Source organism: Letharia lupina (assembly GCF_014066315.1).
Source record: "Letharia lupina isolate WasteWater1 chromosome Unknown contig_15, whole genome shotgun sequence".
Classification (NCBI taxonomy): Eukaryota; Fungi; Ascomycota; class Lecanoromycetes; order Lecanorales; family Parmeliaceae; genus Letharia; species Letharia lupina.
In genome coordinates this window covers 1,128,255-1,156,008 of record NW_023502984.1, presented here as the reverse complement: position 1 = coordinate 1,156,008, position 27,754 = coordinate 1,128,255, and the positions used below count along the sequence as shown (strand labels likewise).

The following is a 27,754-nucleotide window of genomic DNA, read 5'->3' as shown; positions in this document are numbered from 1 at the left end:
CTTAATTAGAATATGGTACGCAATACACATTAGGGTTTTCAGACAATGGACAGCATGACGGGTATCTGCGGCAATTGTCGTGTGGTTTTTGTCCACAAACATGAGAGGGCAGAGCTGAGACGGGTACCACGATCCTTACCTTATGGTTGGGTTGCGGGGGAACGCTAAAATGCGCAACCCTAACCCTAAGTCTCCAGCAGTCGCCACCCTCGCCACCCAAGCGAAGCATTGCATTGCGTTCGGGAAGCTATCCCGAGAGCCTTACGACCGATACACCTCATTGACAAATTCGACCGGCAATAGAGTCAATCTAAATGATGATTTCTCGACTGTCACCTGAAAATGCCAAAGTAGACTTCTGGAGGCTACCACGGGTATGTCCACCGAACCTCAACGCCCAACGAGATAAATGCAGCAGCTAAAAACACTATTCTCCCGGTATCGTGGTCTAAATAGGCTTGATCTAGAGATTCCGTATCAGCTGTGAATGGTCCTCCCCTGACAGCGAGTGTAAATGTGAGCTTGGCGTACCTTGAAATGCAACGAGATGAGCGAAAAGACAAGAGCTTTGAGATCTTGTACGAGATAGTAGAAGACGCGCAGGCCTTCCGGATCGGCTGATTCTGTGACATCGACTAAGGATCCTATCTTGGCCGTCTGGGAGTGGACAATCAGCACGTGTATTCTATGAGGCTCCCCGCCAACTCAGCAGTACTCACCTCAAACGAGATATGCTCACTGCCTAGTTTAATTTCTAGCTCCTGCCTGCCATCCTTGTTCTTTTCTGGCCACTTGGTATCGTCCTCCCTTGAGATGCATTAGCAAAGGCCGACGTACGAACTGCAAACGGGGCAGGTACTTCATTATCTCGCTCTCTTTGACGATACGCTTGATCTCGGCGATAAGGAGGGAGCTGACGCACACTGCGCCGAATTAGCTTGCTTGCCCTTTTGTGCAGCCTTCCTCTGTAGACGTACTCTCTTTGCGGATCAGGGAATCGTTACGATAATTGGAGTTGTTCGCATAACGTGCAGAGGCACTGCGGCCATCGCCGAGGGTTCGGAAGTCGAATTCTACACATGTTGGTAAGGCTACCCTGTTACTCATCGAAGTTCTCGGCTCACCTAGGAATTCATGACCAAACCGCCCGGAGTGTCCTGAGCTGCGTAGGTATCAGCGGCTGCAGGGACCCGGGCAACATTGTTCCTTACTAGTAGCGCACATAGAAAGGCTCACTGGAAGCAGCCATGTTGAGCGCAAATCTGATGAATGATGGACGGGGGAGATTGGAGCTTGTCTCGCGGAATAACGTACCGTGTAAAATAAAAGTTTAGCGCCGAAATTTATCTCGGCTCCAAAATTGCGGACAGCTTTCAGCCAGGCATGAAGAAACATTGAAGACAGACATACGTGTCGCCCATACACAATCGTTGAGTTGTCTAATCAGTCACTCATTTTAGCCATCTCCAAAAACAAGAGAAGCGGTGGTTCCTCCGGTTGCTTGCAATATAGTGCTCGAAACACAATCGAACGTTGAACATCACCAAGGCCTTTGAGGGACAACAAGCCGTCCAGATAGGCAGACTGTTCCGGCGCGGCGACCATGGCTACCTTCATGGAGCACGCCTACAGTTTGGTCCACCAGGATAATACGGCCGACCAACCGACTTTGCAAGAGCTGAAGACGCATCTAGAGAAGGGATCGGATGATTCCAAAGTTGAAACGATGAAGAGGATCCTCACAATTATGCTCAATGGAGACCCAATGCCATCGTTGCTCATGCACATCATACGTTTCGTAATGCCATCGAAAAGCAAGGCCTTGAAGAAATTACTTTACTTCTATTATGAGATTGTTCCTAAGCTGGACGCAGGGGGGAAACTCAAGCAGGAGATGATTCTGGTTTGGTACTTTTCTTGCCAGACCCTTGTTTCATGTTGCTAATGCTGATTTGTTTGAAGCAACGGCATTCGTAACGATCTACAGCATCCCAATGAATATATCCGAGGCAATACCCTCCGGTTCTTGTGCAAGCTCCGAGAACCCGAGTTGATTGAACCTCTCCTTTCTTCTGCCCGATCGTGTTTGGAGCATCGACACGCCTACGTCCGCAAGAACGCCGTCTTCGCCGTCTCCTCCATATATCACCTTTCTGAGGTCTTGATTCCCGACGCTCCTGAACTCCTCCAAACATTTCTCGAAGGCGAAAGTGACCACACGTGCAAGCGGAATGCATTTGCGGCTCTCAGTGCAATGAACCATGACAAGGCGCTGGAATATCTTGGCGGAGCTTTCGACGGCATACCCAATGCAGACGAGCTGCTTCAGCTGGTCGAGCTCGAGTTCATACGCAAGGATGCAGTGCAGAATTCACAGAACAAGGTAGATGTTTTATGAACCACATGCCCTCCAGGGTGACTGACATCATACAGGCTCGATATTTGCGCCTGATCTTCGACTTGCTAGAGGCCGGAGCCACGACCGTGGTGTACGAAGCAGCATCATCACTAACATCGCTCACAAATAACCCTGTAGCTGTCAAAGCGGCGGCGACTAAGTTTGTCGAGCTCAGTGTCAAAGAAGCCGACAACAATGTGAAGCTCATAGTGCTAGCTCGAGTTGACCAATTACGGAGAAGAAATGAGGGTGTCTTGGACGACCTTACCATGGAGATACTTCGTGTCCTTGCTAGCCCTGACATGGACGTTCGAAGAAAGGCTCTGAATCTTGCTCTCGAAATGGTCTCAAGCAAGAACGTGGACGAGGTGGTAATGCTCCTGAAAAAGGAACTTCAAAAGACTGTGGATGAGCAGTACGAGAAGGTACGTAAATTCGATTCAATTGCTTTCTGGACTCGTGAGACGACTTCTGAAAGCAGAAAACCGCTCTCTGCTTTGTAGGATTGTCTCACAGCTCAAAACTGCCTTCAGAAAACAAAGCTGATTATAGAAAATCAGAACGCCGAATATCGACAACTACTCATTCACTCTATACATCAGTGTGCCATCAAATTCTCCGAAGTTGCGGCGTCCGTTGTAGATCTTCTCATGTACGTAAATTCAGGAGAGATACTTTCCTATTTGGTACCAAACCCGAGTCGCAAGAAAATCTTCGGGTGCAAAGACTTCATTTTGGTCTTTAGATCTGTTTCAGATCTCAGAGTTCTACTTTCAAGGAGCAACGCTGATCTTACATCAGGGATTTTATCGCAGATTTTAATGCCACCAGTGCCGTCGACGTTATATCATTCGTCAAAGAGGTCGTGGAGAAATTTCCCAAGCTTCGGTCTTCGATCGTGGAACGCCTTGTCACAACGTTGAGCGAGGTTCGTGCAGGAAAGGTGTACAGAGGTGCGCTTTGGATTGTCGGCGAATACTCACTAGAAGCAAATGATATTCGGGAAGCGTGGAAGAAGATACGGGCGAGTCTCGGCGAGATACCGATTCTATCCTCAGAACAGCGACTGCTTGAGGAAGTACCCGACGAGCAACAAGAAACAAAGGAGCAAGTCAATGGCCACGCGAAACCTTCAGCCCCTACAGGCTCGAGAAAAGTCTTAGCAGACGGTACGTACGCCACGGAGAGCGCATTGACGAGCGACTCGTCCGCCAAAGCCAAATTGGAAGCTGTCAAGGCTGCACAAAAGCCTCCGCTACGGCAACTCATATTAGATGGAGACTTCTACCTCGCATCTGTGCTTTCTTCGACTATGACTAAGCTTGTGATGAGGCATTCTGAGATCTCGCAAGACACTGCTCGTACCAATGCGCTGCGGGCTGAAGCTATGCTTATCATGATATCAATCATAAGAGTTGGTCAGTCACAATTCGTCAAGGCGCCCATTGATGAGGATTCCGTCGATCGAATTATGTCGTGTGTTAGATCATTAGCCGAATTCGCGCAAAAGAAGGATCTAGAGACAGTATTCTTAGACGATACCAGGAAAGCATTCCGTGCTATGGTGCAGGTCGAAGAGAAGAAGCGAGCCGCAAAAGAGGCTGTGGAGAAGGCAAAGTCAGCGGTTCAGGTAGATGATGTTGTTGGTATACGGCAATTGGCCAAGAAATCTACGGGCGATGGCTCCGATCAGTTCGACGTCGATCTCGAAAAGGCCACTGGCGGCGATTCTGCAACTGAAGAACTCTCCTCGAAATTGAGCAGAGTGGTCCAACTTACCGGATTCTCGGATCCAGTGTACGCTGAAGCATACGTCAAAGTCCACCAATTCGACATCGTGTTGGACGTGTTGCTGGTCAATCAAACCTCGGAGACGCTTCAAAATCTATCCGTCGAGTTTGCTACTTTAGGCGACTTGAAGGTAGTGGAACGACCGACAACTCAGAATCTTGGGGCTCACGACTTCCAAAATGTCCAGAGTACCATCAAAGTGTCTTCAACAGATACTGGCGTGATCTTTGGCAACGTGGTTTATGATGGATCCAGCTCGACAGAGAGCAACGTTGTGATCCTCAATGATGTGCATGTAGACATCATGGACTACATACAGCCAGCACAGTGCACAGAAACGCAATTCAGAACCATGTGGACAGAGTTCGAATGGGAGAACAAGGTCAATATCAATTCAAAGGCCAAGACATTGCGGGAATTCCTGACGCAACTAATGGCATGCACGAACATGACATGTCTGACGCCAGAAGCATCAATGAAGGGTGACTGTCAATTCTTAAGCGCGAATCTCTACGCTCGGAGTGTTTTCGGTACGTGACGTCTGGCCAACAAATATTGGGGTGAATGCTAATTGCTCCTGTAGGTGAGGACGCATTAGCAAATCTGAGCATCGAAAAAGAAGGAGATGAAGGGCCGATAACAGGGTTCGTACGCATTCGCAGTCGATCGCAAGGTCTTGCATTAAGTCTGGGATCTTTGAAAGGGTTGAACAAGGTTGGAGGTTCAACTGCATAGGCCGGTCGTCTTTGTCTATCTCTCTGGTCTGTTCATGAGAGTCACCCGTCCCTGCCAGCAGCTTGAGTAGAAACAGGCGCTCCGGGATGTCTGACAAGTCACCGCCCTTGATAGTGGTTTCTCACAAGGCTAACGGCCTGGATCGCCCGCATCCCACGTACGCGTGGCTACGAATGAAAGAAAGGTGAAATGAAAGGGAGGTGCGGGGGGTATCATGAGTCTCTGTCTCTAGACGACTAGGACTGCCTTGTGCCATTAGCGTTCTCCCATAATCATGTATAGAGATAGCCTAAAAGCTGCAATGAGCATGATAGACAGGAAAAATCTCGATATAAAATGTTGTATAGTGCCTGCATGCGACCTGCATTTCGATTGGATGCCTCTGGAAGGTTTGCTGCCGGCGGATGCGGCTCCGCCCTGCCGATCATGAAGCTTCTCGCAGTCTCGCCCGAAATGGCCCTCAATTCTAAGTCTTTCTCCAAAAGCTTTTGTGCTTTTTCTCTATGTAATGTTGACAATCATTCTGACTGCTACTTATGGCACCGATGTCTTTGGCAGACAGCGACCCTTTTGTCGATCCCGTCGACACCGTCGGCGATCATGACTACACAGAGGGATGGACGCTTCCAGTAGGCAGAAGTGCCTCCCTGACCTTGGCCACTGACTCTCTCATTGTTCTAGGTATGCAAGACCTTCGTGATCCTCTAGATGGGGTTCAGAAGCTGATGGCTGGATAGATGAGGACTTCACGAGACGAGAGACGCGCAACTGCTGTGGTCTTCTACCTTCCAGTTTGGAACCCGAATGCAACTGTCGCTCCCCGACACGAAGCTGATCTATTCGCAGAGGCTAAGACCACTCAAGCAATACCCTTCTTCAACATACTATGGGCCGAGCTGTCAGACTTCGACATAAATGTCCAGTATGCTAAACCCACAGCAAAGAACGTGGTCCGGGTAGCCGCAGTCAACTACCTTGTCGAAAAGCCTCAGCGCAGCTATGCACAATCCTGGGTCACGAAGCTGCTGGATCGTGCTTACGGTGAATCGCAACGGAAAAAGCGGATAAAGGTGCTCATCAACCCTTTCGGCGGGAGTGGCAGTGCTCAAAAGTGGTACCTACGAGACATCGAGCCCATATTTGCAGCGGCCCGGTGCGAAATAGATGTTGAGAGAACTTTATACCAAGGACATGCTGTCGAAATAGCAGAGAAGCTGGATATAGAGGCCTACGATGTGATAGCTTCATGTTCTGGCGACGGACTACCACATGAGGTGTTCAATGGCCTGGGCAAGAAAAAAGATGCCACAAAAGCGCTCTCCAAAGTGGCTGTGGCGCAGCTACCATGTGGAACTGGAAATGCTATGAGTTGGAATTTGAATGGAACGAGCAGTACAAGTATCGCTGCTTTGTGTATTGTCAAAGGCATCCGGACGCCACTAGATCTGACCTCCATCACCCAAGGCGACAGACGAACTCTATCTTTCCTTTCCCAATCACTGGGTATAGTGGCAGAAGTCGACCTAGGAACAGAACATCTTCGATGGATGGGCAGCGCAAGATTCACATACGGCTTCCTTGTCCGCGTGGTACGAAAGACGGTTTACCCTTGCGATCTATGGGTGAAGATTGATATACCCACTAAAGGCGCAATCAGAGAGCACTACCGGAAAGAATTGACCAATCACGCTCCAGTAAAAGAAAGGCGAGACTCCAATGACACAGAGGACCCCGCCCTCCCAGAACTGCAATACGGCTCCATCGCCTCCCCGCTCCCCTCTACGTTCACAAACATCCCCTCAGACAACGTCGGCAATTTCTACGCCGGCAACATGGCCCTCATGGCTCCAAACGCCAATTTCTTCCCCGCTACCCTTCCCTCAGACGGCCATCTCGACCTTATAACTGTTGGCGGCGACATTTCGCGACATAGTGCAATCAAGTGCTTCCTGGCCGTCGAGAATGGGGGTTTCTTCGACCTCCCTCAAGTCAATTATCGGAAAATTAGCGGATATAGGATAATCCCGCGGGGACAGAAGGGAGGGTATATAAGTATTGATGGGGAGAGAGTCCCGTTTGAGGGATTCCAGGCGGAGGTGCATAGAGGTTTGGGAACTGTGTTGAGCAAGACTGGGCATCTGTATGAGGCGGACGGTGTGGTGCCTAAAACTGGCTGAGGGAAATGGAGTGAGAATCGAGGCTTGGCTGTACATGCTGTTTTGCTCTTCGATGATACCCGTTGGCATTTTGATAGATGGGTGATCTTCTTCATGAGGATTATGGATGGAAAAGCCGCAGGCGTTTAGAGGCTGTGCTCTTCTAGTACGGAGTTCAAAATGAAATACATATATATATATATGCATGAGCAAAAATAAGCAAGAGGCGATGTCTTGCCTTCAATTTGGCTTGCACCTAATCTTGGGTATCAACGTATCATGAAATCGTATCGTCTTCCGTATCTCACTCCGTAAAGCCTTCAAATTCCTCTTCCTCATCACTTCTACGATCCTCTCCGTCATTTCCTGTCCTCTCTTCTATCCCCTGCGACCGCTCATCCCCCAATACCTCCCTGGCCCTCTCCCTCACAACCTTCGTCCTCCCCTCTATCCTCAACCTCTCAACCGGCCTCATAACCCCCACCCCCTCCCACTCATCCGTCTCCAGCAAACCGTCAACCCACACATCAAGCACGTGATACCTGACCCCATCCGGCACCTTCCCATCACCCGCACTCAACGCCCCGATGCTATCCTCGCTCCTCGCTTTATAGACCCCCTCCAGCAAATCCAAGTACCCCGTTACTAGTTCCCTATCCCATGCGTGCTGCTGCAGATATTTGAACGAGTAGGCGATATATTGTCGTAGCAGGTATAGATACTTGTCGAGGCGTAGCGAGGGAATTTGGGACCAGTATTGGATAATGGTTTTCCAGAAGGCGTGGAGGAAGGGGAGGAAAAGGGTCGTGGGGAGCGGGAGGAGGAGGAGGGATGCGAGGGATTTGGAGAGGCGTTGTTGGGGGATGGGGCGGTCCGTGTGGAAGATGCCTGTACGGTGAGATGAGTACCGTAATTTGAAGCTGGAGCCCGGAAAGGGGACGACCTACAGAAGAAGAGACCTTTCCAGATCTTCAGGAGCTCGATGGTAGTGAAATTACGACCGGAGCAGAGGTAGGTTTGTAGGGAGGAGAGGGCCTTTTCACGGGTTGGGCGGTCTGTGGGGTAGTGCTGTTAGCGATGCTGTTCAAGCTGTAGCATTGTTAGATAACCAGAAACGGAGAAGATACACAAGATGATACTGCTATCTAGCCGAGGAACTTGAGGGTATTAGAGAATGCATCTATAAATGGACGTGATGGGATTTAAACTGTGTAATAGGAACGATATTGCTATTCGATCTTGCACGAGATACAAGACGGACAAAAACAGTGTGCCAACATTAGCAACAAACATTTTTTCTCATATACAACATATATGTGAAAGTACATCATGCCTCGATGTTCTTTCAGTCTAACATCTCGACCAATGGACTGATCCTATGATTTCTATCCCAAGCAATGCAAATCAAGATTGCAAAGCTAATCATGTACGTACCATTTGCTGCCAGCTGTTTCACAAAGGGCGTCTCTTGTATATTTGAAGCCATGGCTGGGGCCCTAAAGTCGGGGTGGACTGTTGAAGGTAGGAGTGAGTAGCACTAAGCAAAGAATTTTGCTGATCATGATTGGGGGAAGCAGCGCTGCCGTCCGAATAAGCGTGGAGCTACGGGCCGCTAGCCACTTGGATCTAACTTCCCGCAGTATCGCGCATCGAAGGATATGGAAGCATGCCGGGTATAAAAATCGGAGAAAAGATTGAAGAAGGTCGCGGAAGCTATATGCGACTCGTGATCCGGAAACTCGATCTCAGAATTGTTTAGTATTTTGGGGAGGTTCCTAGTACCTGTAGGAGGATTCCGATTCACTTCGGGCGACTCAGGCTAGAAGTCTGTTGGGTATAAAAGTCGGAGAAGGGTTTGTGATTTTGCATGCTGCAGCCCATTATTGAGCCGTTTCATTGTGTGCAACTGGGTTTATCAGGACTGGTATTAAGTTGATGACATTTTTCCCGAGAATCTGACGCCGGACGCTAACATCATATGAATTCTACGAAGGTTTCAATACTATGGCAATTCGTTCTTACAGAAATGATCCCCGACTCAAATGAAGCGTTCGAGTGTTGCCTCTACGACGACCAGTCAGTAAATATGTAGTCGATTGTAATCAATATAGGTCCCTTTGAGAGAGTGATCACTCTTATCTATGTATTATTATCGAGTCGCATCTATCTTAGCGAATTGAATATTCAAAATCAAGCTATGAAGTAATGACAATGGCTGTAAACATGACTAGAACTGTCGTCTGAAGTAGACTATTTCGAACGCGAGTACGCTGTTAATTTTACAGCTTATTCAAGCGATCGTACTTTCAATCGCTATGATTTAGAACATAAGGGATAAAATAATAATAAAAGATTTAGAGTACGTATTTTACATGTAGAAAGTAATTAACGAATAGAGTCTAGCGCTATCGCTTTATACTTTCACTACTAACGACTGCTCTCAGACTTATTTAATTCTCTCTCTGCTATTCATTAATCTCGACTCTCAATTCGACTTATCTTTCTGCAAGCTATACACCTTCAACTGATTGGCTCTGTACTTTAGTTTTATCAATGCTAAAAATCTCTCAGACGAGCCCTTAAAATCTTTCATCAGTGATAAAAATTGATAGTATCAACATTGAAAGGAGATACAAAATCCTTAATCTCGGTTCAAAATGACTTCAAACGATGTTGAGGTACGTTTTCTAAGCACTTATTCAATGAGATGTAATTCTTACAATATTTCAATACTCGTATTTAATACTAACGAGTTTCCACGTACTCTCGTAATTTGAGTTTATTCAAACGAGATTTTTGCTAACAATCTCTTCTATATCTCAGATACTTCCATGGAAAAAGTCACCGTCTATCAAGGTATTATTAATGCCTTTCAACGTTCCCTGCAAGTCTGTTAATACATAGTATTAATCTGATATTCTTAGAATTCGAACAGTCCCACGTCATCAAAATGGAGCGACCTTACCTCACATAGACCCTCAAATAGCGCATCATTTGCTCAACCATCAAGTGCAGAGACCAGTCCGCGCTCCAAACTCGAGATTAGGTACGTTCAAAGCCTATACTATCGTAATGCGTGTGTTTGACAGCGGGTTTATCAAATAGGACACGAGATGTCACCCCACCCTCGCACCCACTAAGCTTTCAACGACCGCAAATCACCAGTTCGCAATCTCTACCCATTGCAGCAACACACCCTTTGATATCCTCAAACACACCGTCTCTACCTGGGACACAGCCTTTCACCCCAACAACGTCTAAGAAGCGCGACTTTGGCGAGATCATCGATCTTACTATCGACGACGATGACTTCGAGCTGCCAGAACCTATTGAGCACAAAAAGTCGAGGAGCTCCAGTCATTCCAATGAGGCATCCACCGAGGCGAGGACTCAGCAGCCGGAGAATGTCACAAACGCTTCTTCAAAACCCGGTAAGATGTACCCCCTATTTTACTCTAAAGCTGCATACAATTGTCGAGTTTAGCTGTAACAAAATTTGATTAAAAATGATAATTGTATCCTAAGATATAGTACTAATCATATATAATAGTTCTCAAACTTAAACATTCGAAGACGAAAGAGAAGACTCTATATTCCCACTTAGCAAACTCTGGAGTCTTCTTTCGCAAATCAACTCCTACGATTATCATACCGCCGCTACAGCCATCACCTCAAGAACGCCGGCGTATCTTTATCGAGAATCTCTCAGTACTCGACGATGTGTCTGTAGTCAATATAGTTGACGATTCATCACCTCCTCTCGACTTTGGGTTCGTTACCAACAACATTCTCCGAGATGGAGTTCAACAAACATCGGAAGATTTCATGATCGGGTGCAAATGCCGAAAAGACAACGGGCGCCACATGGGTTGCGAATATCTATCTTGTGAATGTCTGGAGGAGTCGGTAAATTCTGAGGGCAAGAAACGATTCCCGTACTCACAGGCTAAATTCAACACTGCCTGTCTAAGGGATGCGTTCATCAAGGGAAGGAATCATATCTTTGAATGCAATAGCCGCTGCAACTGCGACAGTAATTGCAAGAATCGAGTCGTGCAGCATGGAAGGAAGGTTGGACTGGAGATCTTCAAGACAACTAATAGAGGCTGGGGTACGTTTCAAACATTGCGGCGTGTATTAAGAGCATTCTACTTCGTACTAATCTAGTAATCAGGACTTCGTTGTACGCAAAACCTGAAGAGGGGCCAATTCATTGACACTTACCGCGGAGAGATTATCACTCACGAGGAAGCAAACCGTCGCGGAGAAACACGCACCTCAGACCAGGAGATATACTTCATGGGTCTTGACAAGTGGGGTGAGAAAGATGGGGGTTCGCTGTACGTGTGTGATGGCATGCATCTAGGGGGGCCTACTCGCTTTATCAACCACTCCTGTGACCCCAATTGCGCGATATACACCGTCTCCTACAATCACTCCGATATCAACCTCTACGATCTCGCCTTCTTCGCGACAGAGGCAATCCCAGCTGGGACGGAATTGACGTTCAACTACGTGGATGATGACAAGACGGACATCATCACAGAAGAGAAAGCTGATGAGATGCAGAGGGAAAACGGTTATCGTCCTGCAAAATGTCTGTGTGGGAGTACCCGCTGCCGCGGATATTTCTTCACTTGAGGAATTCGAAGGGAGTGAAGAGCTAGGTTATGGGTCTTTCTCAGGAGGCCATGAGGTTACCATCAAGAAGATCAACTTAGAAGGTTGCTGGCAGATCCACCACGACAACTTATACGTCAGCATGAATAAGGGCCCAGCGCCAGTCTCTAGATATGGTGCAGAGAATTGGCAGCACATTGGGCATTGGCAGCACATTGGGGCAACAGCTTTAGTGAGGGGCATTCAGCATTTCTCTTTGGAGCAAGAAATCGCTTTTTTCTTGCCGACATGACTACATTTTGGGAGGTCAGATCCTGCACGGAGCAGCATCAAGCATCTTAACAGAGGACTGGCGGAAGAGTACAATTTGTATTCATATCTCAGTTCAAAACAGAAGGTTCAAAAACCTCCAGTCTCCCAAGCACAGTATCATGTACAAGCGATGTAAGCTCTGAGAGCCTGTCATGGTATCACCCCTCGAACGCCCGCCCAAACATATACGTTGACTTTGCAAACAGCACCCCCCTGTTCCATCCCACCCCACGAAAAAGCCATCCCATCAAGTCCCTTACCCACCCCATCGAGCTCCACACCACCAACGAATCCCTGTAACCCCAAACCGCGCCGCCCCTTCCCTCACCGCAACCCAGATCGATATCGATAGCCTCGAAACCCCCCATCCAACACCTCCCCGATGCCCAAACACCCCACCGCTTCGCACGGTCTCGGCTCCAACACCGTGGCCAGATCACCCCTCTCTTCTCCCTCGCCGTCCGCCGCCGCAGCGAGGGACGTCCGCCTCCTCGTTTGTCTCCGGAGCAGGAGGACGCTGTTGATGCTTTGGATGGAGGCCGGGGAGGAAGAGGAGGAGCGGGTTGAGGAGTAGGAGGATCGTGGAGAGAGGGAAGGTGGTGGTGGGAGGAGTTGAGGTTGCGTTGGGGGGAGGGAGAACGGCGACATCGGCGTGGGATGGACGAGGTTGAAGGACGTTTCGAGGTTGGCGGTTTGGCCTGTGTTGATGCACGTGTTTGGTAAGGTGTGGACTCGGTGGTAGCAGAGCGGATTGCTTGCTTGCTTGCTTGATTGAGGAAGCGTTAGGTGTAGGTCAATGGTACAGGAAGCCGAGAGGTAGGTAGGAAACGCTTTTGAAAAGACTTCGAGACAAAACAGACAAAGATCCTTGACAGAGGTATCCAGGTATCTATTTCCGTCGTCTGAAGAGGAAATCCGTATCGCCCCGTATGACACCAACAGTGTACCTCACACAACAGCAGAACGAGCGAGAGAAACGGGGACCACCAGCACCCTTTCTACATCAAACCCATCATTTTGCACCCGCCACACGTTTGCATGCATAGCAATCTCCCCTTCCAATCTCCCCTCTCCGGCACCTAAAAGCCTCAGGAGAGGCAATCGGGCCAAGGCCCACATACCCAACGACGGCCCATCTCCGGCCGCGCGTTGTCTTTCGCATCCTCCTTCCTTCCTTCCTTCAAAACGCAATCCTCCATTCCATTCGTCCTCTCACAACGAAACATGATCAATACGGGCAAGGCTGCGCAGTCAGCGTCGACAATCGGGGCTGCCGCTAGTCAGTGGTTAATCTGGAGCTGAGACGTTTTGTTGGGTCGAGGCGGAGAGGGCGGGACGACAGGGGGGGGTTTGGGGGGCTGAGACAGACTATCCATGATTTTGTTCCGCGCCCAAATTGAATGCTACAAGAAACATGCCTTCGATCATGATTCCCATGTTACACATTCGCGCAGCATTTGATGACTAGGCACTGACGCTCTGGACGTGCTTCTCCCATCATGGGTGGCAATATGTCGTAGCCAGCCCCGTGGAGGAGAGGGGCGGCTTGGGGAGAAGATTGAAATGCCGCGATGCTGACCCTGTCTTCATATAAGTGTCCATTGCCTTGCGTGCTTGGAAGAGATATATGGAGAGGGTTATGTCTGTATGGCGTCTCTCTACATGTGGTCGTCGCAGATACAGCACCATGTATAAACAATCAGGCCTTCCAGTTCCCGCCTTGCGTAGTGCATGCAGAGCACCAAACAATCCCACCTAAGTCGCAGAGCCTCAAGATGATCGAAAGTATAGACAAAGTCAGTGTTCGGCGTAGTTTACACATCTGTTCGAGAAATAATGCCAACAAAGGTGGAGCGCCAAAGACCCCAAAAGCGCATAGCAACGTGGTATATCCCCCTTCTCTTCGCCCCAAACACCGAGCCTCTTGAGCCTCAAACCCAACATGGAATAGAACAAGAACTCCATTCGCAATGCTTATGCCCAAAGTATCCCCTCCTATGCCATACTCATACAGCGATTCCTTGCCTTCACCATTTTGCCATAAAATACTTGCCGTAACGTCGTCAATCGTGTCTAAATATCATGGTTCCGCTCGATGCGGCGGATCTGGAGTCACCCTTCGACTGCCCCTCCTCCTTGTAGCAGTACGACTCGGAGCCGGTGCCCTTGTGCCAGTCCTCCTTGTCGTAAAGCTGCGCCTTATACTCTCACCCCAAGCGCTGTTATCGAAAGTATCGAGCACGTTCTGCCTGTCGACCGAACTATTTGCTCTACTCCTTCCGGCCACCGGCGAATGATCGTCCCTTGCGCCATCAAAACCCCATTGGAACGGACTGTCGCCCGAAGGTGACGGCGAGTGCCCGAGATCTCTCTGTGGAGTAAGCGAAGGACTAACATTGCTGCTGTTATCTGATCGTGAGGGCGAGCCAGAGTCGCCGCGATGTCGGAGACCACTGGTATCGAGTGAGGGACGGCCTCTTGGACTGGCTTGAGACATACTTGGGAATGGCCCAGGAGTGGCAGGATCTTGCGGAGAGATGGCGTCCTGGTCGTCGACGAAGATCTCTGGCACAGCAAATTGTGGAATGTTAACCATGCGGGCCGAATGACGGAAGTCGAGACGCGATCTGAACTGGCGAGACCAGAACATCATGTCAAAGAAGCCCTTGACGACACGACGGCGGACTTCCTCCTCAACTCGTTGCAGACGAGCACGCCGGCGGAGGTATTCTTCTAACCGTAAGGACTTGCTGTCCGAGATGACATTGTAATGAGCAAGGATCATGAGACAGGATGTAAAATTGATGCCGCGGTCGGGATGGGCGGAGACCATCATTTCCTGAAAGAATACCTCCATGCGGTTCCGCCGACGTCTTGTGTCCACAACGTCGATTTTGCTCAGCTCGTGGTTAAGCTGAGCGAGGTCGACGCCGTGTATGACTCCTGGCGGAGGGGTTTCGTTGCCTCTTGTCTCAACAGTGCAATTCTCAAGAATGCGGTGTACGGATTGTTCGCTGCCGGCATAAATGCGCATCTCAAAAGCGCCCGACAGTTCTCCGAGCAACCGAGGGAAGACGTCCTTGGAAATCCAACCGGTGCCCTCAGGATCGTAAGTAGCCCAGGCCTGTTTAAATCTGCGGAGCTCCTTCCGATTGATCACAGCTAGCCCGCTGCTCCTTTGGTACACGTACGAGAAACTCTCGAAGATCAATGACACGAACAAACTGACAAAGATGTACATACTCAGGATGTTCCAAGAGATGAACAGAGCCCGAGCCCATACGGCGCTGCCACAATCGCTTTCGTAGAACAAGGGGGAAGCGACGCAGTTGGGATAAGTGATGGTTGCGAAGTCTTCCATGATCTGATTCCAACCTTCACCCATACTCATTCTGAAGAGCAGGATAAGAGCTTTAGGAACATTGCGGAAATTGATGTTTACATTCTCTGAGTTGCCGAACCTGGTAAGACCAAAGGTCTGCGTAAGGGCAATTGCGTATACCAGGAACAGCACAAACCAAGTCGCCAGTAGATTACCAATAGCAGACAAGGAAGCTGCCGCTGTCTTGAAAAGCTGGTCAAGCTGATTGTTGCGAGGAATGAGCAGCAGGGCAATTGACACTAAAAATAGCTTGTGGAGCTGACTGTAAGTCTGGTCGTTGTACTTGGAGAGGTCGAGGAGCGTCGTGATGACAGTGCCGGTGATGGAGAGAATCGAGTAGAGGTCCCAGGAGCTCCTACTGAATCTCTTCCATGTAAGTCCGACGACGCGTACGAGGACATTAGCTATATACACAACTGTGAAGGCCAAGAATATGTAGTCTAGCATGGTTAGAATATATTTCGTCATATCCCCTGAGTTAACTCATCACATACCTCTCAAATGCTGCCACCACAGGGGTTCGGGGTAGAATTCCGTGACCAGCAAAACAAGGTGGAGAAATAGGATCGTGGTAAGCAACCTTTGCCACCTTCCATGTTTCTTGACAGCGATTCTGTAGCACCAGCCTCTAAAGCCAGATTCTGACTTACTTGATGGGCGCTTCGACGGTGAGATTTGCCGTAGGAGCTTTCGCAATTCCAGCCACGATCGCTGGTCGGCTGTCAAGAATGCGACTCCTGTCTGTTCCGTGTAATTGCGCATAAACACAGAGACAAACAAAGTCAGCACGAAGACGGCTCCCAAGAGATTGAACGCAATGAAGAACACAGCATTGCCCTGGGAATTGTAAGATGGGATGGCGGTGGCGGATACTCCACGACCACCCGAAGACATTGCTGTCCACATCACATCTGTCCACCCTTCTTGGGACACGATTTGGAAGAGTATGCTGAGCGAGCTTCCGAATGTGTCGAAGTTGTAGTATGGGTTTGCACTTTGTCTCGGTCCCAACACATTCCAGTTGTAAGGAGTGCTATTATATTCGCCGACGCAGTCGTCAAGGGTATTTATGTTAAAATCGTTACACCCTCGCATCCGCCCATTGAAGAGGTTGAGGCCATAGATAGCGAAAGGAAAGAGCAAGCTGAGAGACACAAAAGCGGCCTAGACAGCGCTTAGTCCCGCTCTGTCAAAGTGCGATCAATTTTCACTTACGGATATGACCTTCCAAATTCCCAAGACTATCACAGAGTGGAACGTGTCTCTCGCACTATCGCTCACATTTAGCAGCCTCAGGGCCCTGAGAGCTTTGAAGGCTCCCACAGCGCGCGAAACAGCCCCATCCGAGTAGAGTGAAGTGATGACATTAATCCATAGCGTGACCAGGACAAGGCCGTCGATGAGACCCCAAGAGCTTCGGAAGTAAGCATTTGGCGTCCAAAAAAATCCATCGGCAATGATCTTGATGAGGGCTTCGAGGGTGAACACACATGCAAACCCCATATCAGTCCAGACGAACCAACTTCTTGAGGTATAGTGACCAAGCTTTAGGAAGTATTCTCGCTGATATAGCGGAGTCGAAACGCAAGCCAGGAGAACCATGGTCACGATAGCAGCATAGATGAACGCCGAGAAGGCATACCAAACAGGTTTGACTGGATCGATACCTTCGATACGTTGGCTGCCCCGACCAGGACCAACGATACCCTGACACAATCTTCGTATGGGATTGCGGGGACCAAAGATGAAAAGAGATACATTATATCTCGGGTGCCTTTGCAGATACTGACGCTGAGCTCGCTTTCTTTGTTCGGTAGCCGAGACAACCTCTCTTGCTCTTGTCCGTATATCTACCTCGTCCCCTCTGGAGAATTGCAAGCGAGAGTAGAAAGGGTTTGGCTCCTGATCACCGAACATCTTGAGAAGCTTACCCCACAGAACCGAGAGCAGCCCAGGCTTGACATGCCCTACTGGACGGCCAGTGATCGGGTCGTCGTCTTCGTGTAACTCCTCCACAGGCTCCATATGCTCGTCGAGAAAATCTCGAAACACGGCCTCCTGAAGTAGCATTTCCATTGTGGCAGGACCAAAATCAAGAGGATCCTTGTGCCGACTTGTGTCTCGACCGAGCTTGAAGATAGTCGACAACGACAGGTTGCCTTGGGACGAACCTCCAAGCTCTTTCTGTTGAAGGAAAGCTTTGACCTGCTGCAAGCGCTTTTCGTCTTCCGAAACGTCGAAGTTCTCCTGGATGACCGCAATGAACATGTTCAATACGACAAAATTTGCTAAGATGAACCATGAAATAAAGAAAATGGCGCCTATCCAAGCTTGATCCCAGATCAGCTCATACTGCGTTGAATTATACAGTAGTATGGTCCAGTTCTCGCTCGAAAGAACTTGATACATGCCGATAAAGCCGTTGTAGATGTCCGAGAATGTTATGCGAATAGCCTTGCCGCCGATGTCGTCAGAAGGGAATTGTCCGCGAAAGATCTGAACGGCAAAAATTGCGGTGAGGAAGGTTATGAGGAACACGAATACGATTAGATTCAGTAGACCAGAGACATTGCCCAGAACCTTTTTGATTAGTTCGCGCGTGAGCGACACCGCAAGGACCACGCGATAGATCCGTATGATTTGGAAAAATGTGAGCCATTCGTATGCCTCGCCCGAGTCGTGAATAGAAGGAATCTGTATGACTGCGGTAATGATCGCGAGGCCTAGGTCGATCCAATTGCGTTGGCTTTTATGAAAATTCCTCCAATCAGCAATAAAGCGCAGAAGGATCTCGAACACTAAAACACAGGCTACGATCGTCTCCGTGTCATCGATGAAACGTTGACGGCTTTGGCTCATGTCGGAACTTCGAAGGCACATCACGAAAAGGTCGAAAAGAATGATCACAATCCATAGCCATTCCGTCATGTCGTACGCACGCTTCAAACGACTCCTTCTTGGAATCTCTTCTTCCTCTTCAATGAAGTGATCTTGCTCAGCAACTGTGAATGCACTTGTTTTGCTTTCCTCCCGGATGACCTGGAAGGACGATGTTATAACCGCGACAAGCAAGTTCATGAGCCACAGACTCATAACGACAATCCCGAAGGCGAAGAATAGAGCTCCAGCAAGGAAGTCGGTATCAGTACAGTAGTAGAGGAGATCCGAGAAAGTGTTCGCACTCATGACCACGAAGACCAATTCTAGAGACTGGAATATGTTGTCAAAGCTGACCGTCCCATTGTACGGACCTGTGCCTTCCACACAAAGTGAGTTCTGCGGGCAAAGGTAGCCTTTGTGCTTTCCGGTTCCGTTCTGTATAAGATCTGCTTTAAGCCATGGCATCTCTGACCCGTTAGTAGGGCTGATATACCCTCCACAGAACTGGATTTGGTTGTTCGGATCATTCAGATTGTAACTGTTAGAGTAATTACTATTAGGGTTTAGGAGAACTTCAGTTGCGTTCGGAAACCAGACGCAAGTGCGTTTGAGCGATGACTTGAAAGCCTGGACCCCAATGATAGCGAAAAGAAGCCAAAAGAAGCCTATGAGAAAAGCAACGTTGACCAGCATGGGCGCTGCTTTCTTCAGACTTCTCAAGATCACCTGGGACCGTTTAAGTCAGTCTGGTTTAGCGGAACATTTGAAAACCGAACACTTACCGATGTACCACTGGTAAGCCCGAGAAGCCTCAGGATGCGTAGACAACTCAGCATTCGAAATACAAATAGGTGACGGTTACCCTCGACCATAGTCAGAGAAAGGACAAGCATGATCCAGAATGATACAACTGCCACAAAATCCAGACGGTTGAATCCATGGCGGAGAAACGCTCGTCGAGCCAGCCGAACCCTTTGCTGTTGACGTGAGTGACCTGGGTGGTCGACATGCAGTTGCGCTCCTGTAAACGAGCGGAGAATAGATGGCTGTTGTCCGGCTTCCCTCACCCCGTCCCTTACCGTCAAATGTCTTTGGGGGGCAAAGAAAGTCCGGACCCTATCGCTAAGAGCGGCTCTGAAGCCCCGTGCGATGTCAAGAGTACTGTACTCATCGGCGTTCTTTATCAAACCAGAAACAATGATCCGTGCTAGTAGTTCTAGCGTGTAGATGAAGAACAGGGCGAGAAGGGCGAAATTGATCCATGATGCCTTCCAGGCCTGGGGCTCATTTGTTTCAGTATAATAAATAGGTTTCGCCGAGTCGATAGCCAAGAGTATGGTCTGAACGACAATGAGAATCAAGATCACGGGCTCGGTGGCTGGATGCACAAGCATCTCGCAGAGCTTCAGTCGGATCCAATTATCCGGAGAAAATATCCCGAGAGAATTCCCTTTGAGCGGATTCGGCTCCGGCGGCACTCGTTCATTCGTTGATACTAGCTGTTGGGCTTTCTCTGGGGGAGGACTTGATCTTTCATCATGGGCGTAGTCTTGCATAGCTGGGAAACTTGGTGGTTCCTCCATCCGGGCTTCCCTGATCGAACGTTCTCGACGCACACTGTTTTCTATGGTATCTGGCTCGTTGCTGAGATTGACAACTCGCTGAGATGCTTGCCTCAATATAGTTCCAGCTCTTGATAAAGGATTAGATGCTGTTGACGGGCTTAGAGATCTGGTGCTCATGGTCGAAGAGGGTCTACCCATCCCAGCCTCCACATGCGGCAAATCATCACCGAGTCGAGAACCTGACCTGCTGTGGCCCACACTGGGTGGTGGTGCACGAAGCCCTGGTCCAGGTGCTCTTGCACCAGCAATAGGCTGCAGGAATCTCGAGTCGGTCAGGGGTGTTCTATCGGTGTCTTGCGGGGAAAAGTAGGTGTCCTGTTCGGCCTCATCAATTGGATGAGAAGTAGGTAACGAATATGTGGATACCGCATCATTTTCCGTGATCACGTTCAGTGTGCTTCTCCTTTTTCCAGGTGGTGGCCTAGAGGGTCCTGGAGGCTCGAAGCTTAGACCAACGGATCCCATCGCGGCCTGGAAGTTTTCCGCATTGACCGGCGAAACCTCTCCATCGTCGTAACTTACAGGTGGTTGGTGAGCGTTCCTGGGTGTCGTGACATGAGGCAGGCCTACATTCTCCCCTGCAGGAGCAGGCGGAGACCCCTCGTTGACCCGTTCGTAGGCTGTATTGACCCTCCCACTGAATGATCGACGATGACCCAACAGTGTCCGTGTCCTTCTCCTTGAACTCCTGCCATGGCTCCATCCTTCGTTACTATCAGAAGTCTGATCGGGCTGTCGTGAAAGATCCTGCAATGGTATTGATTGGCGTCTCTGGTTGTTATTGGGAGAGGAGCGGTCAGATGCCATAGCAAGGACCGGATCAAGGAAATAGAGCGTCAAGACCTCTTCCCCCCATGCTCAGACGTCCATTTATACCTCTCATCTAGTCCAGCTTGCGTACAATTCGCTCTGGCGCAACCTGGGTGCTATTGCTTACAGTCCCGAAACTGTCTCCGAGCTTGCTTAGGGGCGATTTGAAAAATATGGTCAAGGAAGATTTGTCGGGATCTTGCAGCCAATGACTTGGTAGCGAGCGTATGGAGATGGCCGTCAATACTGTAGAGTAGAGCGCGTATGTACGTTGGTTACATGGAAGTCGTGGATGCTGGAGTTTTAGCGGCCGCCCTGTTTGTTTGATGGACACCTTTCGAACGTTTCGTATCATACGCTATAAATAGTCTCCCCTTACAAATTTTTTAATTACTCTACTCATTCTCATTCAAAACAGTCAAATGATTCTTCCTTCCCTATGAAGTTGTTGCAATAGCATATATGAGTTATCGTAAATGCCAAAATGTACAGGGATTACATGATTTGACGCAAATAAAATACAGTGTCCCCAGCGCATTTCCCGGTGCATTCACGTTATATCGTAGATATAAAGCTCCAAGACAAATCTTGGCTCTTCAAGACATCACCCTAGAATACCGATATCATCCTGAGTTGCACCATTATACATTAAATACCAATGCATTGACGACATGACCCTCGCGCCAACCCTGTGCCTGCAAAGTCTCTGTATCTTTAAGGATTTTGCCCATATATGCAATCTTCACTTTTCCGTTCCCAGTCATCTATGCGAAATGTCAGTAGGTGCTCGTTAGTAACACGCAAAATTCTATCCTCACATTAGCCTCCTCTTGAACCCTTCTCACCAACATCCTTACGACCTGATCTTTGCCCAATGGAATGACGACATCCGGCCCTCCTCTATCACTAAGTCTCGCCCTGACTTTGATGGTATCGCCAGTCTTAAGCACTGACTTGCCTTTCTCTTCTCTTTTCCTTTCGATCGCTTCATCGTCATCTGCTGCCCCGTTGGAACCTTCTCCTTTCTTGATCTCCTCTTGCTGGTCCAATACCACATTTTGAGGATCGCTAATGACATGCTCTGGCATCTGGTACAAATTCCCTGCCTCGTCATACGCACCATTCTTGAAATCACCAGTAGGTACCGTAATAGCTGCGGCGTCCAGTATGCTCTGTGCCGTAGTAATGTCGCCGTCCGCCAAAAGCCCCACTACGACCTTCAGTGTTGCCCATATCTCTGCATGGCCCGTAACCCTCGTATCGAAAAACTCTTGTCTCTCTCTGTCCAGCTGCGACCGAGTCCACTGCGTCTTCGCCGTCCATACATGGAGCCGTAATGGTGCGTTGAACTGTTCCCCTAAGGCTAGATTTCTCCGCGTCCGGCTTCGCTGTGAGATCTCAGGATTCTGAGATGAAGTCCGTGGACTAGGGGGTTCAGGCAGTTGCTGGGTGGGGGCGGAGGTGATGGCACGTGAGGAGGAGTCGCCGTGCGCATTCGAGGGGGAATAAGGCGATGATTCCTCTTCATCGCGGGCAGTGGAATGACAACACCCCTGTCAACGACGCGGTTAGTTGACATGGGTTCGTATTTCAAGATAGCTGATTGCTTCGATACGAGGCTGCTTCGGAGGGGGGCGATTTACCATTGCTCATTATGTAACAAAATTCAAACTTCTCATGAGTTGATATATTTGATGACACGGATAAACGAGTGACGAAAATGCCATGAGCAACAGTGAGCTCGTGATTGGTATGGATATTCGTGGAGAAGAGTAGATGGTACTTATGCGAAAGAAGTGGTGATTCGTACTTATTGAAACGATTAAATTCACTAGTGTCAGAACTTCAGAAGTGGCTTGCTTTGCCGGTTGACTGCTTTTTTGAATTGCCAAATCACTGGAAAACTTCCTTCCCATATAGTTGGAGCATACGAGACATGTCACATATTTCACATAGGTTTCATTAATGCTAGTTACAGTCACAGATGTCGTGACTTTACCTGCCCAATGACCGCCCCGTAACGGGGCCTTCTGAGACACTAATTATTCAGTCTGTGACACCTTGTTCCTTGCCTCTTTCAGAGACTGACAGCCTGAGTCTCCACCATTTGGCTTCTTTCTGTGCTCATCCCACACCCTTCTATTGTTGTTGACGAGCATTGTGTAGTCCGTCGTTCAGCTATCGGCATCCACCCAAATCGACACTCCCTTTTTGTCACTTCTCATTCCTTCAGTGGCGTTGACCTTCAAGCTCTTCTGGAAATGAGTGTCAAAGACTCTGAACTGAGGGCTAATCCACAACCCCTTCACGTGCGGCAAGATAACGTATCGAATATTATGCCGGCTGAGCGGCACCAATTGTAAGGTGACATTTTTGGGCCCACTGAATGCAAACTCCTCGCTGATATCCATGGTCAATTGGAATGGGAGCGCGTACATCGAAGGGTTTTCTATGACATAATCGAGATTTATCGCTCCTGGTGGGACGTTCCCACTCCGCGCGGATGCTAGCACTCGAGGCTCGCCAAACGGTATGACCAGTTCTGGCACAGAAAGGTGGGTGACTACTGGAGGGCCCTGGAAGCCGTCTCGATGCCACTTGATTTCCAATCGTAGATCGAGGAAGGTAGATCGACGGTCTTCCAGGTCTAATTTTTGCGCAAGGATGACAAAATCGTGCGCCTGAAAATCATTGGGCGAGATCATGGACGCTGCAACAGTATCCCCAGAAGCCGAAGAGATACTACAAATGGCTCCTTCGTGGATCTCGACTACTTGTGGTTCAACACTCTGGATCATTAAAGAAACATTAGCCAAAGACGCAATTCTCGAAGTCAAAGACCATTCTTGAGTCAGTCCCTTCGCGACCTCCATCTCGCCCGCATCATTCTTGGAGTTCTCATCAAGGCCGTCAGCGTTGAAGTAACTCGGCCACGGTTCACAATGAATCCTAGGCAGGAAACTATGATTTGCCTTGAATGGCGTCACGACTCCGATTTTAGTTGAGAAACTTTTGATGATCGGTGTTTCTGGGTCGGAAAGAACGTGATAACGCGCTTTGACTTCCAGAATATAGTCCGCCGCAACTGGTGACCCTTGAATGCAGAGTGTATGTCTTCGATTCGCCATGGGAGCTAGATTGCCGATGCTTTTCGAAGAAGAGTCAATACTGCTGGGATCCGGCGGATCCTCTGGGGCGACCTCTCTGGAGTCCTCTCCTTCATCCAAAGCCCATCTCAGCGTCGGTAATATCCCTGAAGGTGCTAGAAGTCGGGCGTCAATGCTAACATTGGTTTCTTCTTCCTCTTCGTTCGTAGCTTCTATCTCTATAGTGATGTCCTCGTCAGTGAAGTAATTCGGTGACAGGCCGAGGGCTTGAATCTGCATTTTAGGCGGCTTGGGCAAGATTTTCACGACGCTACTGCGTCCAACCTTGGCTTTCTTTGGCAACAAGCCTAATGGACTTTTAACCCAGAGAGTTTCTTGATGAATTTGTTCCTGTTCAGTGATGACGACCTCCATATCGAAGTCAACTACAGACATGCACAGAGTGATGCTTGCAACCTCAACGTCTCCAGGATCACGCGGTACATGATCAAGCGACAGGGCTTTCGTGACGCCAGGGGCAATTTCTAGATCAGCAACTCTGATCAGTGGCTGGGAGCCCGGAGAGAAATTCGGACTTGAGGGTAATGATGTAGCATCTGAAGAAGCCTTTTGTAGGGAAATGCGATGAAGGTGCGCCAGCCCATCAGACGTGCTAGCCTCGGGTTTTTCGGTCAACTCATGCTGGATGTTGAAGCTCCTCAGACCTCCTTCGAACGCAACCTTGACTTGCGAAACTAAGATAGGAGTCGAATCCTTGTGTGTGCGAGAAGTAACAATTAGCTGTGAGGGCAGCGATACACCCACATTACCTTCAGTAACACCGAATGCAAACGTTGCAGAGACTGTTCGGGGATTAGCAAGTATAATAATCTCAATTCAGACCACTCGTGGGTTATGACCGTATAGACTTACTGCACGAAAGTGTGCTCTCAGCTCGTATAACAGATTTAGGCCGTGGATTTGAAGTCTTGATGCCGTCTATTGCTTTAGAGAAGTCATAATGCCAATCCTGTCTTGGTGTCAGGTCTGAATCAAGTCAGATGGAGGTAACTCGAGTAAATTCGAGGAAGGCCATTGGGCTTACAGCTACACATGAGCTCCCATTCCACAGCAATCAGTGTCTGAAGATCTCCAATGCGGCGTGCACAGTCTCTTAAGGCCCAGTCCATCTCTTCCAGCAACACCCACCAGCCTGCTCGGCGCCAGCTCAATGTCTGCGAGAGCGATATGAGCACTCGGGCTGCACGATCCCACCGCTTGTTCTGCATGTGTACCCTTGCAATTTCCAATTGTAGCCTTTCAACCGTCCTGGTGTGATCCTTTTCTGCGAAGTAGTCTGCTGATCTTTGTAATATCCTCAAAAGGGCTGTGTATTCATCGGGACCATTCCGTATCAACATAGGCACATCATTGGCGGGCTCCCTGCATAGATAGGTATCGTAGACTGAGGGCATGGCTGAGGCCTGTGATTGGGAAGGTCCCCCTTCCGAAGTTGGACTTTTCAGTGACATTGTACGAGTCTAGATCTTCTGTTTATTCAGGTTTCATGTTACCCTATACAGCATCAGTCGGCGACGATTTTGTGAAACGAAGTGTGGACATCCATGGTCCTCTCGAGACTGGAAGTGCTGCCCATTGAATGGATGTTGTTTCCATTGCATGAGTTGATAGTAAGGATAACTTGCACGCGATCCCTTGCGAAAAAACTGTGTTGTGTTTTACGAGTAGGAGGCATGAAGTCAACCGCTTCTGCAGATCAACGGTCAACTCTTGGCTCGGCAGGTTCCGCCAGACAATTGTCTTCAAGATTCCTCCATCCAAACGTGATTGATCACAGTCAACTTTCAGAATACAAGGAGTAACATAGACAACTGTATGGGGACTTGAAGATGCCGACATCCAAGGTACACACGCCGCTAATCTGGTGATCTTCCCGTTCTTCAAGGGACATGTCCAAAGATGGAACTCAACGCTCTTCGTCAAGTACATTCATTTGATTTTCTCCCAGTCGGCGAGAGCTAACACCCGTCTCCAGCGTTCCACTTCTTTGCCGGTCTTGCAACGGGCTGCGTGTCCGCCACCCTCCTCCAACCCGCCGACCTCCTCAAAACCCGTGTCCAACAGTCCCGCTCAACCTCCCTCGTCACCACCCTTCGCCAGATTCTCGCAGGTCCCAACTCCTTAAAACAACTCTGGCGCGGTACACTGCCATCTGTCATACGTACAGGTGTCGGTTCCGCGCTTTACTTCTCCTCTCTTAATGCATTGCGCCAGCATGTTGCGACATCGAATCTTCTCACGTCCACAGGTAAAGTGCAAGCGTCTGTGGGTACCTCGCAGTTCTCATCCTCGAGCTTGCCTAGATTATCTAACATGGCAAACATGACTACCGGAGCTATTGCAAGAGCTTCGGCGGGGTTTTTCATGATGCCGATCACGGTCATCAAGGTCCGCTACGAATCGAGCTTATATTCTTATAAGTCAATATGGAGTGCGGGGAACGCTATACTAAAGAAAGAAGGCATCAGAGGCTTTTTCTCGGGCTTCGGAGCAACAGCGATACGAGACGCTCCCTATGCTGGCTTATATGTCCTCTTCTACGAACAGTCGAAACGACGACTGAGTCAGGTTCGGGAGGTTACTCCACTCGCCGAGATATCAAACTTTGAAGGTGGTATGAAAAGCAGCACTTCTCTATCTATCAACTTTCTGTCTGGTGTTCTAGCAGCTGGCTTTGCTACAGCGGTTACCAATCCATTTGATGCCGTGAAGACAAGACTGCAGCTTATGCCTGGGAGATATAGCAATATGATTATAGCTGGGCGGCGAATGGTTAAAGAAGAAGGTTTTCGAAGTCTCTTCGACGGGTTGGGGTTGCGGATGGGTAGGAAGGCCCTCAGCTCCGCTCTAGCCTGGACTCTCTATGAAGAGTTGATTAGGCGGGCTGAGATGGAGGTTCAACACAAGGGTGGAGCTACAGTGTAAGCGCACTCCACCAATCGTTTCTTTGTATGATATCGAGTAACCCTCCCATCCAGTATATAGAAAGCTGTTGAACATGCCATATTCAAAACGTTGTCAATATTGAATTGACATCTGCTTTGCTCCTAGCGCTTTGTCTTCGCATGCTGCTGATCCAACAGTAGTTCTCATTTCGCCTTCTTCCCTTCCTTCTCCCTTTTGTCCCTTTCTGCGTAAATCTGGCTCGTGAAAGGGTCCTCGAATTGAAGCGCCCCAAGGTAGACAAGGAAGACTTGGATGGTCAAAAGTGCTCCGGCTGGTCTCCCATACAGGAGACTCGTCCCCAAGAAACTCATCGTGCTTCCCCAGTACATCGGCGCGCCGGTGACGTTGAACGGAAATCCCGTCACAGGCTCGTCCATCAGTATCCCAAAATAATCGCCTAGGAAGGTGCCAGTAATGCCCAAGGCGTAGTATGAGGTTAGGACTAGGGTATTCCCAGTGGCTAAGAGGACATAGGCGATGTAAGGGTGATGAAACGCGGGAATGAACGGTTGATGGCGGAGGGCACGTTCGTAAAGGGCATCACGGAGAAGGCCGAGGCCGAAGATGGTGAGGGCAAGAGCGTAACAGGCTCGGAGAGAGTTGCCCTTGAAGAGACGGGTGAGTGTCTTGTTGTGATATTCTTGGCGGGCGACGATGCTGGGACTACTCAGTTCTACTCCAACATACGGGAGTACATAACAATGGGATCCCACGCGAATACTCACTTCCAGAATGTGGGGTTGAACGCTATAGCAAGGGCAGAAACTACATCGTGGTGAGTCAGCGCCTGGGGAGAACAAGGTTGAGGCTATGGACGTACAGTAGAGAGAATTTTGAGAGAGGTCTATAAGACCTCCAGTCAATTGAGACATGATCACTGTTGTATGAAGCTAAGGTAAAGGGTCTGGCTCAACAACTTGCTCGCTCTTTAT

General features: G+C 49.1%; 10 protein-coding genes across 10 annotated transcripts; 4 read left to right on the top strand and 6 right to left on the bottom strand.

The window, feature by feature from the left end:
* Positions 1-448: 448 nt before the first annotated feature.
* Positions 449-1,249, bottom strand: HO133_002722 (uncharacterized protein; the record flags this gene model as incomplete). The annotated part of the gene is made up of 7 exons (XM_037293647.1): positions 449-463; positions 532-657; positions 720-807; positions 860-923; positions 978-1,073; positions 1,125-1,162; positions 1,212-1,249. The coding sequence occupies 7 exons, from the start codon at positions 1,247-1,249 to the stop codon at positions 449-451; spliced, it is 465 nt and encodes a 154-aa protein (XP_037150476.1).
* Positions 1,250-1,603: 354 nt separating this feature from the next.
* On the top strand, positions 1,604-4,924 carry HO133_002721 (uncharacterized protein; the record flags this gene model as incomplete). Its single annotated transcript, XM_037293646.1, has 6 exons — positions 1,604-1,908; positions 1,963-2,383; positions 2,434-2,823; positions 2,959-3,050; positions 3,200-4,719; positions 4,773-4,924. 6 exons carry the CDS (start codon positions 1,604-1,606, stop codon positions 4,922-4,924), a joined length of 2,880 nt encoding a protein of 959 aa, XP_037150475.1.
* A 545-nt stretch (positions 4,925-5,469) lies between these two features.
* Positions 5,470-7,101, top strand: HO133_002720 (uncharacterized protein; the record flags this gene model as incomplete). Its single annotated transcript, XM_037293645.1, has 3 exons — positions 5,470-5,605; positions 5,662-5,715; positions 5,771-7,101. 3 exons carry the CDS (start codon positions 5,470-5,472, stop codon positions 7,099-7,101), a joined length of 1,521 nt encoding a protein of 506 aa, XP_037150474.1.
* Positions 7,102-7,384: 283 nt separating this feature from the next.
* Positions 7,385-8,566, bottom strand: HO133_002719 (uncharacterized protein; the record flags this gene model as incomplete). The annotated part of the gene is made up of 3 exons (XM_037293644.1): positions 7,385-7,968; positions 8,028-8,135; positions 8,515-8,566. 3 exons carry the CDS (start codon positions 8,564-8,566, stop codon positions 7,385-7,387), a joined length of 744 nt encoding a protein of 247 aa, XP_037150473.1.
* A 1,171-nt stretch (positions 8,567-9,737) lies between these two features.
* On the top strand, positions 9,738-11,721 carry HO133_002718 (uncharacterized protein; the record flags this gene model as incomplete). The annotated part of the gene is made up of 6 exons (XM_037293643.1): positions 9,738-9,758; positions 9,904-9,936; positions 10,005-10,126; positions 10,186-10,511; positions 10,631-11,191; positions 11,255-11,721. The coding sequence occupies 6 exons, from the start codon at positions 9,738-9,740 to the stop codon at positions 11,719-11,721; spliced, it is 1,530 nt and encodes a 509-aa protein (XP_037150472.1).
* A 2,371-nt stretch (positions 11,722-14,092) lies between these two features.
* Positions 14,093-20,706, bottom strand: HO133_002717 (uncharacterized protein; the record flags this gene model as incomplete). The annotated part of the gene is made up of 4 exons (XM_037293642.1): positions 14,093-15,834; positions 15,889-16,558; positions 16,610-19,000; positions 19,057-20,706. 4 exons carry the CDS (start codon positions 20,704-20,706, stop codon positions 14,093-14,095), a joined length of 6,453 nt encoding a protein of 2,150 aa, XP_037150471.1.
* A 644-nt stretch (positions 20,707-21,350) lies between these two features.
* Positions 21,351-22,868, bottom strand: HO133_002716 (uncharacterized protein; the record flags this gene model as incomplete). Its single annotated transcript, XM_037293641.1, has 3 exons — positions 21,351-21,473; positions 21,528-22,262; positions 22,770-22,868. 3 exons carry the CDS (start codon positions 22,866-22,868, stop codon positions 21,351-21,353), a joined length of 957 nt encoding a protein of 318 aa, XP_037150470.1.
* Positions 22,869-22,883: 15 nt separating this feature from the next.
* HO133_002715 (uncharacterized protein) lies at positions 22,884-25,270 on the bottom strand (the record flags this gene model as incomplete). Its single annotated transcript, XM_037293640.1, has 3 exons — positions 22,884-24,658; positions 24,729-24,842; positions 24,901-25,270. 3 exons carry the CDS (start codon positions 25,268-25,270, stop codon positions 22,884-22,886), a joined length of 2,259 nt encoding a protein of 752 aa, XP_037150469.1.
* Positions 25,271-25,765: 495 nt separating this feature from the next.
* Positions 25,766-26,861, top strand: HO133_002714 (uncharacterized protein; the record flags this gene model as incomplete). Its single annotated transcript, XM_037293639.1, has 3 exons — positions 25,766-25,799; positions 25,852-26,797; positions 26,855-26,861. 3 exons carry the CDS (start codon positions 25,766-25,768, stop codon positions 26,859-26,861), a joined length of 987 nt encoding a protein of 328 aa, XP_037150468.1.
* Positions 26,862-26,965: 104 nt separating this feature from the next.
* Positions 26,966-27,694, bottom strand: HO133_002713 (uncharacterized protein; the record flags this gene model as incomplete). Its single annotated transcript, XM_037293638.1, has 3 exons — positions 26,966-27,479; positions 27,548-27,587; positions 27,643-27,694. The coding sequence occupies 3 exons, from the start codon at positions 27,692-27,694 to the stop codon at positions 26,966-26,968; spliced, it is 606 nt and encodes a 201-aa protein (XP_037150467.1).
* Between the last annotated feature and the right edge of the window lie 60 nt (positions 27,695-27,754).